This window comes from Leptonychotes weddellii, chromosome 5 (assembly GCF_054177405.1).
Source record: "Leptonychotes weddellii isolate Sample4059 chromosome 5, ASM5417740v2, whole genome shotgun sequence".
Lineage (NCBI taxonomy): Eukaryota > Metazoa > Chordata > Mammalia > Carnivora > Phocidae > Leptonychotes > Leptonychotes weddellii.
Genome location: NC_138373.1, coordinates 95,909,971 through 95,924,370, shown reverse-complemented (window position 1 = coordinate 95,924,370; position 14,400 = coordinate 95,909,971). Strand labels below are relative to the sequence as shown.

The following is a 14,400-nucleotide window of genomic DNA, read 5'->3' as shown; positions in this document are numbered from 1 at the left end:
AAAAAGAAGTAGGGTCTGACATAGCCTAAGCCAATAACTTGCGTTTAGGGAATCTTTCCTTTCAAAATCCATACTGATGTGTAATTAGTATGTTTTAGACCACCTCAGAAATTTTTACCTCTCACTGATTACTTGGTGGATAGAACTGAATGTTTATAGGTGAAAAAAGTTATGTGAAGGAAACTTTTTCCTATAATTAGTATGGTTGAAGATTGGGTGTAATACTGAAATATTTATGGGTGAATTTATGTCTGGGTTTGCTTCAGAATGATCTGTTGGTTAGTGAAAGGGATGTGGAGAGGGATTTAGATGAAGAAAGAATACCATTAAATGGATGTTTATAACAGTTAGGAGATGGGTACATGGGGATTTATTCTATTCTCTCTACTTCATATGTTTTTGAGATTTTTTTTAAATAAAACTAAAAAATAATTGAATGGAAGACCTTCAATCACTGATGCTCCTTTTGTCATTTGGGGGGTTCCTTGAGAGAATTAAGCCCTAATGCATCTAGTCTGAGTAATTAAATAACTTTTCTCCTGTGTAGAATGGTGCTACTTATGTGCTATTCTTGGGAGAATTGAGACAGTAGTAATTTTTTTTTTGGTTCCTAGTGAGGAACGTTGGCTGAGAAAGGCTGGTTGAGGATACAGAAATATATAATTGACTCAATATTGTACTATTGTGTAATTTGATATTTCTTTGCTTTTTAAGTAGAAATTTTGAACTTCAGTTTTTGAACATGGTCAAAATACCGTATTGTTAACATGTTACCCTGTACTAAAACTGTTGGAAAATGTGGTTTTCTTTTCTATTAGGTATAGTCTGAATGTGCAGCCCATTCAGAGAATGCACCTCGCTGTGGTTGCCTGTGGTGAAAGACTGGAAGAAACTGTAACCATGTTGAAGTCAGCTATCATTTTCAGCATCAGACCTCTTCAGTTCCATATTTTTGCTGAAGATCAACTACATGATAGTTTTAAAGGCATAGTAAGTATTTGAGACTTTGTTAAGACTGCAGAGGTGAATATTTAATGGTATACTATCACAGAATGTTGTTTTATTCCTTCATTGAACAAAACTGTTTACTCAGTAACTAACTGCCCTCCTAGAGTTGGGCTGCCACTTCCATTTAAGAGTCCAGATCTAGGGTCTAAGAGGAGGGTTTGTTTTCGAAAAGAAGTAAGTTGCTTAAAGTCCTTTGCCAAGCATGGAGGTTTTATTTCACTGGCTATAAGTCCGGGATGATTTGACCGGAAAATCCTATAGCTTAATTTTATTCCCATCCTTGGCTTGGGAGTGCCTCAACAAAGTGTGCACAAAGATTTTAAATCTGTTTTCAGGGATGGGAGCTCTTAATTGACAATATGGAAGGAAGTGGCTTTTTGTTTTGATAAGAAAGTTCTTTATTTTGGTTTTGTATTAGTTACAATCAGTTTGGCTATATTGGCAGAAAACCCAAACTAACAGTGACTTAAACAAGATAGAAGTTTATTTCTCTTTCACATAAGAGTAGGCAGTCTATGGTATATGGTAGCTCCATGTCTTCAGGGACTCTGGCTCTGTCTTGTGGCTGAGCCATTTTAACATAAGACTTCTCCTTCATGGTCCAAGATGCTACTCACTCTTCAGCCCTCACACCCATATTTTAACCAACACAAGGGAGAAAGGAGTGAGGAAGGCAATCCCTTCCTACCCTCTATGGATATTTTCCAGAAGTTGCATATGATATTCTTGCCAATATCTCATTGGCCTGAACTTAGTCATGTAACCTTACTGTTATAGCTGTTTGTGAGGGTTAAAAATACATTCTTTAATCAGGACTGCCATGTAACCTCCCTAACAATAAAAAAATTATTACTATGCAAGAAGAGTAGAACAGATAGATATGAGGGAAGAACATACAAGAAAAAAGAAAATTCACCTGAAATCTCACTACCTTGTGTTCTGAGACAGTGGTAAAGATGATAATAGTGATTACCCCCCTCCCCACTATCTCTGTTTATCTATGTACACTAAGTTAACTTTTCAAACTGATTTGGTTTTTATGCTTGGCCTAACTATGTAGAAAAATATGTATTTGGTGTTTTCTCAAGTTAAAGTAGTTCAAAATACTGAGTGAAAAATACTACTTGTGACCTCAAGTCTTTTAGTTTTCAAACAAAATCTTTGATTCCAAGAGGTATAAAGCTTTACTTACTGTTCTAAAATATTTCTAGTGTCTGTATTTTTTTTTTTTAAAGATTTTATTTTTAAGCAATCTCTACACCCAACATGGGCCTCATACTTCCTGAGATCAAGAGTCACATGCTCTACTGACCAAGCCAGCCAAGCACCTCTGGTGTCTGTATTTTTGATATGTGCTTTTGTAATCTTGATCTCTTTGTCTGGATTGTTTTCTAAAATATTAACTGAGGAATTACTCTTGTCCTAACAGTTCAGGGAATAGCAACAGATTGCTATGGAATGTGGAAACCTTTGGAAGTGTAATAAAAAAATCAAATTATTGTTTCATCTTATATGCAGCTTTAGTGTTTTGTTCGAATCTGATTGCTTGTGTAATCTATACTGTATTTTTTAAAAATTTATTTATTTAATTATTTGAGTGGGGGGTGGGGCAGAGAGAGAATCCTTAAGCACACTCCCCGCTGAGTGCGGAGGCTGTTGAGGGGCTCAGTCCCCCAACCCATGAGATCACGACCCGAGCTGAAACCAAGAGTCAGATGCCCAAGTGACTGAGCCACCCAGGCGCCTCAATATATACTGTATTTTTAAACTTGGTTTTTAACTATTACAATTCTGAGAATGTTTGGTTTTGCTTTTGATGAAAGTATCAAATACTAGTAGAACATGCTTTTACTGCAAAAAAGATGACTAAATACTAGAATTAAGGAAAAAGTGACTAAGCTTTCCTTTTGAAGTTGATATTGAAAGTATCTTTAAGTGATTTATAACTCATGCAGGGAAAATAAAATGCTAGTGTTTTAAACTAATAAACAGAGACATCAAAGCAGAATGTTGGAGTTAAAGATACTCCCTTAAACTATGTTGGAAGGCATTAATATTTTTAAAAATTACTTGGGGCGCCTGGGTGGCTCAGTTGGTTAAGCAACTGCCTTCGGCTCAGGTCATGATCCTGGAGTCCCGGGATCGAGTCCCACATCGGGCTCCCTGCTCAGCTGGGGGTCTGCTTCTCCCTCTGACACTCTTCCCTCTCGTGCTCTCTGTCTCTCATTCTCTCTCTCTCAAATAAATAAATAAAATCTTTAAAAATAAATAAATAAATAAATAAAAATTACTTGAACACAGTGATAATTAAAAAAGAGCATCTTCGGGGCGCCTGGGTGGCTCAGTCGTTAAGCGTCTGCCTTCGGCTCAGGTCATGATCCCAGGATCCTGGGATCGAGCCCCGCATCGGGCTCCCTGCTTGGCAGGAAGCCTGCTTCTCTCTCTCCCACTCCCCCTGCTTGTGTTCCCTCTCTCGCTCTGTCTCTCTCTGTCAAATAAATAAAATCTTTAAAAAAAATAAAAAAATATAAAAAAGAGCATCTTCAGCCTATTACATAAGCTACTTAGTTTTTCTCCCCCATGTGTGGTTTTTAATAAACTTTATTTTATTATTTTTTAATTTTGACATTTTAAATTTATTTTTAATTTTTAACTTTTAATTAATTTAGTGATTGTGAACCAGTGGGGAGGGGCAAAGGGAGAGTGAGAGAGAATCTAAAGCAGGCTGTACATTCAGCATGGAGCCCAACATGGGGCTCAATCTCATGACCCTGAGATCATGACCTGAGCCAAAATTAAGAGTTGGATGCTTAACTGACTGAGCCATCCAGGTGCCCCATCCTCCTATATATTGTGAATGCTCTGTAGGAAACTTGTCTTAAACTGACTTTGAAAGAATTTAGTGTCTTGAAATGCATGAAAAGTAAAGCTGTTCATTATAGATTTTCAGATCTTTTTGCTTTTTGTAATGAATTTTTCAAAAATTGGCATTGATATATGTTTATCAGTATTTTATTATCAGGAATATCTATGCATATTAAAAATACATAGATAGACAAATATTTTCTAACCAGTTTCATATTGGTCTGACTTTGAGTGTAGACATTTTCTGTTATACATACTTTGGTAATAAAATTAGTGCTTATTTTTTTTGAGTTTAATTTGTTTAGGGATTTATAGGATTTATACATCAGGTAAAGATGAGGTAGATGAACAAGATGCAGGGCTTTCAGCTTTCTAATTTTGTGTTGGTTAACTTTCATTGTGCCTCTGATCTTTATGGTGGAGTCTTTCCAGAATATTATTATGATTGTAAGATTTTGAATGAAAACAAATGGTGGGAAAGAAGAATCTGACTTTCTCTTAACTGTGTACAGCATAACATATAGTATCTTTAATTTTTAGCTTTTTAAAATAATCTATTGGTTTATGATTTTACAGAGAAAATTAAAAATGAAATAATCTAAACTAAGGTTTTTTTTATATATTTTTTTAGCTTGATAGCTGGTCATTTCTGCAGACATTTAATTATTCATTATACCCAATAACTTTTCCAAGTGAGAATGCAGCGGAGTGGAAAAAGCTTTTTAAACCTTGTGCTTCCCAGAGATTATTCTTGCCAGTAAGTTTTTTCTCTAGTGTTTTTTTTTTTTTTTCCTAATTTTGCTTTTACACACGAGTTAATGAAGAGTTACATGTAAATGAGTTAAATAAACATACACATGTAGATTTTCCCTTTGAACATTAGGAAAAATCTTCTGATAGAACAAATAAAAGCTACAAAAGAAAATACCTGTTTAAAATGAAAAATGCAAGTAATTTCTGTGGAAATACTGTTTCTTACATTTTAGTTTATTCAGGTGCTGTAAACTGTTTTATTTCTAAGAAAGAATAGAGGTCATCAGATCTTACTGGAGCCAGGTCTGTTGCCAGCAGAAATGCAGTGGCAGTACCACCTTCTCGTTGCTCACTGCATTTGTACTTCGCGAAGTGAAGTAGATTGTATCATTAAGTAGCCATTTCTGTCTTATACCAAGCCACGTTACGCTTTCCAGATTATATTTTAACACAGCCACAAATTTAAAGCATGTGAACTCAACGGGAAATGGGAACCATTTGTTCAGTGGAGCTGTTCTTTGGTGGTGGTCTCTGGTGATAAACCCTGATCATTTTTTTTTTATTTTTTTAGTATTTTATTTATTTGACAGAGAGCACAGGCAGGGGAGGCTGCAAGGCAGAGGGAGAGGGAGAAGCAGACTCCCTGCTGAACAGGGAGCCTGATGCGGGGCTCGATCCCAGAACCCTGGGATCATGACTTGAACTGAAGGCAGATGCTTAACCGACTGAGCCACCCAGGCATCCCAGATCATTTTTTTTTTTAATCTGAAAATATTCAGAAGCAAGGTTACCTCTTCATTTTGAGTTGATTTCATCCACATCTGTAGTAGTAGAAATACTGAATTTAAGAAGCTCACAAGTTTGTGGAAAGTGTATGAATTATGGGGGAAGAAACTTTAGTTACTTGTTATTCTTTTGTTTTAAAGATTTTATTTATTTATTTGACAGAGAGAGACAGCGAGAACAGGAACACAAGCAGGGGGAGTGGGAGAGGGAGAAGCAGGCTTCCCGCAGAGCAGGGAGCCCGATGTGGGACTCGATCCCAGGACCCTGGGACCATGACCTGAGCCGAAGGCAGACTGAGCCACCCAGGCGCCCTAGTTGCTTGTTATTCTTAAATGGAGCAAAGCAATTCTTAGCATATTAAGATATAATTTACTGAATCCAGGTCATCAGTAAGATTTAAAGTTATAATTTTGATCACTGAGTCTGCCTAACCAGTAACTTTGTTGGCATGTGTAAAAAATTTGGATCCTAGGATCTTTCTCAGTCTCTGCTTCCATTGTAAGAGGCACACAAATAAGGTGTTAAGATAGGGAAAAAAAAAAAAAGCCCAAGAAGTTTTAGGTATTTCATGTAGACTTTACAAGTTTAGAACAAAATTTTTATGTTGAATCATTGTTGTATCACATTTAATAAATTGAGTGCTTATTTTTTGCCAAGAATCTGTACTGAAGTTCTGGTATATAGGAATGAATAGAACAGATGGGTTTCTTATTTTTATAGAGCTTATTGTCTGATGTGGGAGGCAGGGATTAATCAAATACAATATGACGTTCAATAAACAAATATATTACTGAAAAAACAATACATGATGATAGAAGCCTAAGGTTACAACCATTTCCCTTTCATTTTGTTCTGCATTATTAACAAGTTTAATTGTTGGTGTTGTGATATGAAATTTTCCAGATCATTTAGTGATGCAATCTGGTTAAATTCCTAAGTGGAATTTGAAACACTAAAATAAAATACTTGAAACCTGTCAAATTGTCCTCATATTTCACTGTTAGTTCTGCATCTTTTTAACCAGATTTAAGTAAATTGATGCTTTATTTTTCTAAGTGGTACTTTTTTTATTACTGAGTTTCTCTTTTTTGAAATAGATTCCCTACTCAGGCTCTGCGTTCAAACCACTTTTTTCCCCCCAGCTTGATATTAAATCAGCTGGTGGGGGAAATGGGGTGATTGCAGCCTTGTAGCTGCTCATTAAGGTGATGGCTTAACCTTACCAGAAGGAGGAGGCAACAGTTTTGAAAAGGAGCAGAACAAGGACCAAACTCTTCTTTTTATATTCTTAACTAAAGAGATTTAGGTTAATCTAATAATTGAGTTCTAATACACTGATACATGCAGTAAATTTAAATTTGCAGGAATTGGTTTCTAAATTTTGTGAGTAAGACAGATATAAAAAGTTTTCCTTGAAAAATCCCTGTAGAAGACACATTCAGCATCTCTCAGAAAGTAATAATATAGCCAGTCCTTCTTTAAAGATACCTCTTGTCTTCACCCTTGCTAAGTATATGCACATTTACTTTCATTTGTTGGGAGACAGTAAGCACAAAAATAAAACAGCATGGATTCCAGAGCTAGGTGGTCTGGGGTCCAGTTTTGGCTCTATCATTTACTAGTTGAGACCAAAATGGTACAGTGGTGCCAGCCATTAGTGTTATAGGCCAAGGGAACAAATTCAGAAGATCTTTATTTTATTGGTTTATTTCTGTATTTATTTTAGGAAATTAAGATTCAGGATATAAATTCAGCTAAGTTAATGTTATTTTCCATTACTAAAAACATTATGTCCCTAATCTTTGACCATATTGCTTTTATTTTATTTTATTTATTTTTCCAGTTGTTAATATTTATTTTTTTGTTCTGATTTGTTTTTATAGCTTTTGTTCTCTGAAAGTTAATATAAAGATTAGCATAGTATCTCCATATATACTATTGTAAAAAAATGACAGTTTAGGAAAGATTACTTAAAAAAATTAACATAATTAACTTGTCTCATAGGTATTTCTTTTACAACAAAAGCCTTTTTTATGTTTTATATTAAATAAATAGAATTATAATTAATGTTTCAAATATCTCTTCTCATAGTTAATCCTGAAAGAAGTTGACTCACTATTGTACGTCGACACTGATATCCTTTTTTTACGGCCCGTTGATGATATTTGGTCTTTACTAAAGAAATTTAATTCCACACAAATTGCTGCAATGGCGCCGGAACATGAAGAGCCACGAATAGGGTGGTATAATCGCTTTGCCAGGCATCCATATTATGGAAAAACTGGAGTAAACTCTGGAGTTATGTTGATGAACATGACTAGAATGAGAAGGAAATATTTCAAGGTAAGTCACTGATACAGTTAGTTGGTTAACAGGTCTCTATTTTCCTTCCACAAATTGTTTGGTTTCCAATATAGTTTTATTTTTTATTTAAAGATTTTATTTATTTGACAGACACAGCGAGAGAGGGAATACAAGCAGGGGGAGTGGGAGAGGGAGAAGCAGGCTTCCCGCGGAGCAGGGAGCCCGATGTGGGACTCGATCCCATGATCATGACCTGGGCCGAAGGCAGACGCTTAACGACTGAGCCACCCAGGCGCCCCATAGTTTTGTTTTATTAAGAACTAGATTAAACTACTCAGAATTTTCCTACTTATTTAGAATAATTGAAGAAAAGTGTGTCCTGTGGTAGATCAAGCCAGATGTCCTTAAAAATGAAGTAAAATAACAATGCATTAAGTAGTGAACGTCATCTTTCTAGATTGTTATTCTAGGTAATAGTTGTCATTTTGTAGTTGTGCAACTGTAGAACATCTTGGGGGTGACACAGAGATGTGAAGAGCTTAAGACTCTGGACCCTGTTGGCCAGGTTTAAAACTCTAGGACCTTGAGTGAATTTTGAACATCTCTGGGCTTTAGTTTTCTCAAATGTGAGATGAGGATGGTAGGTAACATTACTTACATCATAGGACTTTTATAAAGATTGAATTAGGGGTGCCTGGGTGGCTCAGTCATTAGGCGTCTGCCCTTGGCTTGGGTCGTGGTCCCGGGGTCCTGGGATCGAGCCCCACATCGGGCTCCCTGCTCGGTGGGAGGCCTGCTTCTTCTTCTCCCACTCTCCCTGCTTGTGTTCCGTCTCTCGCTGTGTCTCTCTCTGTCAAATAAATAATACCTTTAAGAAAAAAGATTGAATTAGAACAGTGGCTAACACATTATAAATGTGAGCTGTTTGGGGCTATTGGAAGTTAACATTAAAAAAAAAAAATTCTTGGGGTGCCTGGGTGGCTCAATTGGTTAAGCATTTGCCTTCAGCTCAGGTCATGATCTCAGGGTCTTGGGATCGAGCCCTGTGTTGGGGTCCCTGCTGAGGGGGAACCTGCTTCTCCCTTTCCCTCTGCCCCTCCCTCCCACTGTGTGCCTTCTCCCTCTCTCCCTCTCTCAGATAAATAAATGAAAGCTTTAAAAAAAAGTTCTTGCATGTTTCTTATCTCTCAAATTGTGGGGTCAGTGGAAGAATCTGGCTATTTAGATTCTCTGTGCATTCTGAATAGAGGAGTATGTTGTATGGTTTACCAATTTTATGTTGATGAGTTTTATGTCATTGTAGTTTGTGGGCACTGGAGTCAAACTGTTTTTATGTTTAACCTTGCCACCTATGCATTTATTTAACCACTAGCTGGTTAACTTTAAATGTCAATTCTCTCAACTGAAAAATAGATAATAAATGGACTTATGTAGGTTGTCAGTTTAAAGGAGATCCTTTTAAAATACTTAGTACATCTCTTCAACAAATGGTGCTGGGAAAACTGGACCACTTTCTTACAGTATACACAAAAATAAACTCAAAATAGATTAAAGATCTAAATGGGAGACCTGAAACCATAAAAATCCTAGAAGAGAGCACAGGCAGTAATTTCTAACATCAGCTGTAGCAACATTTTTCTAGATAAGTCTCTTGAGGCAAGGAAGACAAAAGCAAATATAAAATAAACTATTGGGACTACATCAAAATAAAAACCTTCAGCACAGCAAAGGAAACCATCAACAAAACTAAAAGACAATCTACTGAATGGGAGAAGGTATTTGCAAATGACATACATAATAAAGGGTTAGTATCCAAAATATATAAAGAGCTTATACAACTCAACACCCAAAAAACAAATAATTCAAATAAAAAATGGGCAGAAGACATCTGCAGATATTATTCCAAAGAAGACATCCAGATGGCCAACACACACACGAAAAGATGCTCAACATCACTCATTCTAAGGGAAATACAAATCAAAACTACAAAGATACCACTTCATGCCTGCCAGAATGGCTAAAATCAAAAACACAAGAAACAACAAGTGTTGGTGAGGATGTGGAAAAAAAGGAACCTTTATCCAGTGTTGGTGGAAAAAAAACTGGTGCAGCCGCTATGGAAAACAGTATGAGGTTCCTCAAAAAAATTAAAAATAGAATTACAGTGTGATACAGTAACTCCACTATTGGGTATTTTCCCAAAGAATACAAAAACACTAATTGAAAAAGGTATATGAACCCTTATGTTTATTGCAGCGTTATTTACAATAGCCATAAAATTATGGAAGCAAGCAACCCAAGTGTCCATTGATAAATGAATGGATAAAGAAGATGTGTGTGTATGTATATATATATATATACACACATATACATACACACAATGGAATATAAGTCAACCATAAAAAGGAATGAAATCTTGCCATTTGCAATAACATGGGTGATCTAGAGAGTATAATGCTAAGTGAAATAATTCAGAGAAAGACAAGTACCATGTGATTTCATTCTATATGGAATTTAAGAAACAAAACAAATGAACAAAGAAAAAAGACAAACCAAGAGACAGACTCTTGACTGTAGAGAACAAACTGATGATTACCAGAGGGGTGGTGGGAGGGGAGATAATGTGGAATAGGTGATGGGGATTAAAGAGCACACTTATGATGAGCACTGAGTAATGTATGGAATTGTTGAATCACTATATTGAATGCTTGAAACTAACATAACATTGTATGATAATTATATTGGAATTAAAAATAAAAATAAAATGCCTAGTGCAGAGCATGGCACATAGTAAGCACTTAAATGTTAGCTAAATACAGTGACTTCTCAAATACCCATATAGACGTGCTGTTTATCCCTTTGCATCTGGTTGGGGCTATATTAAACATTAAGGAATATTATGTCTTTTATGATATGAGAAAATATGTATATGTGTATGTATGCATATATATTTGTCAGATGTTTTTCTTATGGCTTCTGGTAGACCAGACTTCACACCATTATTTATTACTCCTTTTTGTGTGTCTTATTTAAATTTTGGCCTCATTTAGAGTTGTTTCCTTGATTCATCTTTGGTGTATGCAGCAGAACTGCTTGCAGCCATGCCCATGCCTCGACATTTCAATCTTAGGACTGTTTGTACCCATTGTTCTTTTTACTGTAGATCTAGTAAACTTAGTTTTTTTGTTGTTGTTTTTAGCCTTCTCATTTTCTGAACCTTTTTGAAATCTTGATTTCATTTCAATTTTGTCTCCCACAGTTGCATACTTTAACAAGGCTAGTGTAACCTGTGCTCTTGCTTAACAGTGAACATTTCTTCAGCTACCTAATTTGTTAATATAGCTTAAGTTTTAAAATTTCACGTACCATAAAGTTGTACTAAATAAAACAGGCATAATACCATGAGTTCCTCCTATTCTGATTGTTAGCTTATGCACAGTAATATTATACCAGAAGATGGTGCTATAAGATTACCTGCTAAGGAATAATACGACTTCTCAGTAACTCTTCATTTGAAATTCATAGAATTATGAGAAGCTTACTATTGCAAAGAACCTTAGAGATAATTTAGTAAACGCCATTATTTTTTAAACATTTCAAAATTACAACTCTCCAGTTCAAATCTATGATTGTCTTTTACTTATTTAAATGTCACTCCTAAATACTTTCAACGTCCCCCCCCCCCTTTTTTTTTGTCATGGCATGTTCTAAAATCAACTAGAACTGTAGATACAGGAGTTGAAATCATTTCTAAACTTTCAAACTTTGTTTTCTTTCTTTTTTCTTTTTTTTAAAGATTTTATTTATTTGACAGAGATAGCGAGAGCAGGAACACAAGCAGGGGGAGTGGGAGAGGGAGAAGCAGGCTTCCTGCTGAGCAGGGAGCCCGATGTGGGGCTCGATGTGGGGCTCGATCCCAGGACCCTGGGATCATGACCTGAGCTGAAGGCAGACGCTTAAAGACTGAGCCACCCAGGCGCCCCTCAAACTTTGTTTTCATCTGTGTATAATAGACTTAATGAAGAAGACTATGAGACGCATGATTATACATTAATTACATTAATACATTAATTCAGTAGGTGCAGTTTACTTCAACCTACCATCCCTGTGTTGCCCAGTGGGAACAACACAGATTTGCTTTGTTTTCAAATATTACTGTATTTATGATTGCTAATATGTTTCTATAAAATTTATTTTTGTTTCCTTTTTTCATATGTTTGTTTTTCCTGGTTGTTTTCCAGACTGTATCTGTAGCAAACATTGCCTTGTTTTTTCCTACTAATTCTACAGTTTCTGGCTCTAGTGATTACTTATACTAACTTTCTAAACTGTTCCCTACACATCTGTGAATGTTGCTCCATGGTACTTACTGCATGAAAAGCTGTAAGACTACCCATTTAAGATAATGGCCATATTTTAAATTCTTAATTTGCTTTGCTGTCACCCAGTCCCTACCATTCATGACTGTTCATTTCCAAACTAATGTATTATATGCATTAAAAATTAAAATCGTAAAAATTCTGCTTTTTTGTTGTTTCTCATTATGCTTGGTAGATAATGATAAAGTGGTTAAGCTATTGCTTTGTATTTTGTGTTACGATTATATTTGCAGTATTGAATCCCTATTAGGATATTTCTTAGCCTTTTTTTATTAGGGAAAACCAAAGAATATAAATAGGCATCTTTAAAAAAATTTGTTTTTTGTTTTTACTTACTTTTTAAGTATTCTCAGTGTGGGGCTCAAACCCACAACCCTGAGATCAAGAGTCACATGCTCTACTAAGCCAGCCAGGTGCCCCCAAATAAGGCATCTTGAGAATCCTTTTCTTGTATATTTGCTGTACTGTGTTCACATCCTGCCATATATTAATTTGTAAAGTAATCTTTGTCTGTTTTCTCCACTTACTGAGGGCAGGATGTGTGTTTGGTACAACTCTGTATTGGGAATATTTAGAATGGGGTATGAGGGGTGCCTGGGTGGCTCAGTTGTTAAGCGTCTGCCTTCGGCTCAGATCATGATCCCAGGATCCTGGGATCGAGCCCTGCATCTGACTCCCTGCTCAATGGGAGGCCTGCTTCTCCCTCTCCCACTCGCCTCTGATTGTGTTCCCTCTCTTGCTGTCTGTCTCTCTGTCAAATAAATAAAATCTTTAAAAAAAAACCAGAATGGGTTATGACATAAAGTAGCAACTTAATAGGTAATTCCTGACAGAGGATAGATGAAAGTTTTAGAAACTGGGCCATTAGTGAGTTATTAAAAAATATTGGAAAGAGAACATTTCCACATCCATGAAGTAGACATGATGGTTATTTTTACATATTTGTAAAATGTATGTGATGGAGAACTTTTATTCTATTATATATATATATAGCTTATGAGAACAGAGTATCTGAACATCTTACTAACAAGGGTAGAACTCTTTTCAGAGATTAGTGCAGTAACTGATCTTTGGGAATTGATGAGTTCCCAGTTTCTAGCACTGTTGGAATATGCTATGAATAGCCAGCTATCAGTTTTATATTTATATATAAGATAGACTCATAATGGTATTTTCAAAAGCATACATTATTCTGAAATGAGATTAATTGATCTTAATATGTGCACATTTTGGTGGTAGGTTGGCTAAAATTAGTAAATTAGAACTACATTTTTCTTTTTAAAAATTACAAAACGAGGGGCACCTGGCTGACTCAGGAGCATGTGACTTTTATTTTTTTTTTTAGATTTTTTTTATTTATTTATTTGAGAGAGTGAGAATGAGAGAGAGCACATGAGAGGGGGGAGGGTCAGAGGGAGAAGCAGACTCCCCGCTGAGCAGGGAGCCCGATGTGGGACTCGATCCCGGGACTCCAGGATCATGACCTGAGCCGAAGGCAGTCACCCAACCAACTGAGCCACCCAGGCGCCCCATGTGACTCTTGATATTGGAGTTGTGAGTTCAAGCTCCAAGTTGGGTATAGAGATTACTTAAATAAATGAATAAACTTAAAAATTTATAAATTGCAAAATGAAATCAGGCTTATAAAAATTTAAATAATTCATTGTGTGTAGAATAAAAAGAAAAGTCTCGCCTTATATACCATTCTTCCCAGTTTCATTTCTTCGCCCAAATGATATTACAAACTTTGCTATATATTTTTCAGACACATTAAAAAATGTGTTTTGAAACAGATGTACATAAGCACTTACATCTTTTTATGCCTTTTATACATCTTCAGTTTGCCTTTTTTACTTAGTAAACATATAATTGACTCATTTTTATGTCAGTACATAGTCTATCATATTTTTAATGTGTATATGAGACAGCAGAGAATGGATGATTTGGTTTTATTGTTTGTGTGTACTAGTATGAGCATGTAGTTATATGGCTGGAAATATCTCATATTTTAGCTTATACTTTCCTGACTGTACTACTAGTGTGGAAAATTATATTTTCATTTAATTTTTGGCCATTTGTTTCCTCCTTTGTGAATGGCTGTTTGTCCATACCCCTTGACCATTTCTCTACTTTAAAATTTTTTTCTATAACCTGAACTCCTTTTATATGTCATGCCTCTTTTTTTTTAACAAAATTTTTATTTAAATTGAATTTAGTTAACATATAGTGTATTATTAGTTTCAGGGGTAGAATTTAGTAATTCATTAGTTGCATATAATACCTAGTGCTCACTACATCAAGTGCC

General features: G+C 35.7%; 1 protein-coding gene across 3 annotated transcripts in view; it reads left to right on the top strand.

Moving 5' to 3' along the window:
- Window positions 1-14,400, top strand: part of GXYLT1 (glucoside xylosyltransferase 1) — a 47,547-nt gene that overhangs the window by 18,108 nt on the left and 15,039 nt on the right. For 2 of the 3 annotated variants that reach the window (XM_006735227.3, XM_006735228.3), the window contains 3 exons: window positions 819-990; window positions 4,505-4,630; window positions 7,504-7,755. In XM_006735227.3, coding sequence (XP_006735290.1) covers window positions 819-990; window positions 4,505-4,630; window positions 7,504-7,755 — 550 coding nt within the window. The remainder of the gene's footprint in view (window positions 1-818; window positions 991-4,504; window positions 4,631-7,503; window positions 7,756-14,400) is intronic. The other variant, XM_081821506.1, reaches the window with a different exon arrangement.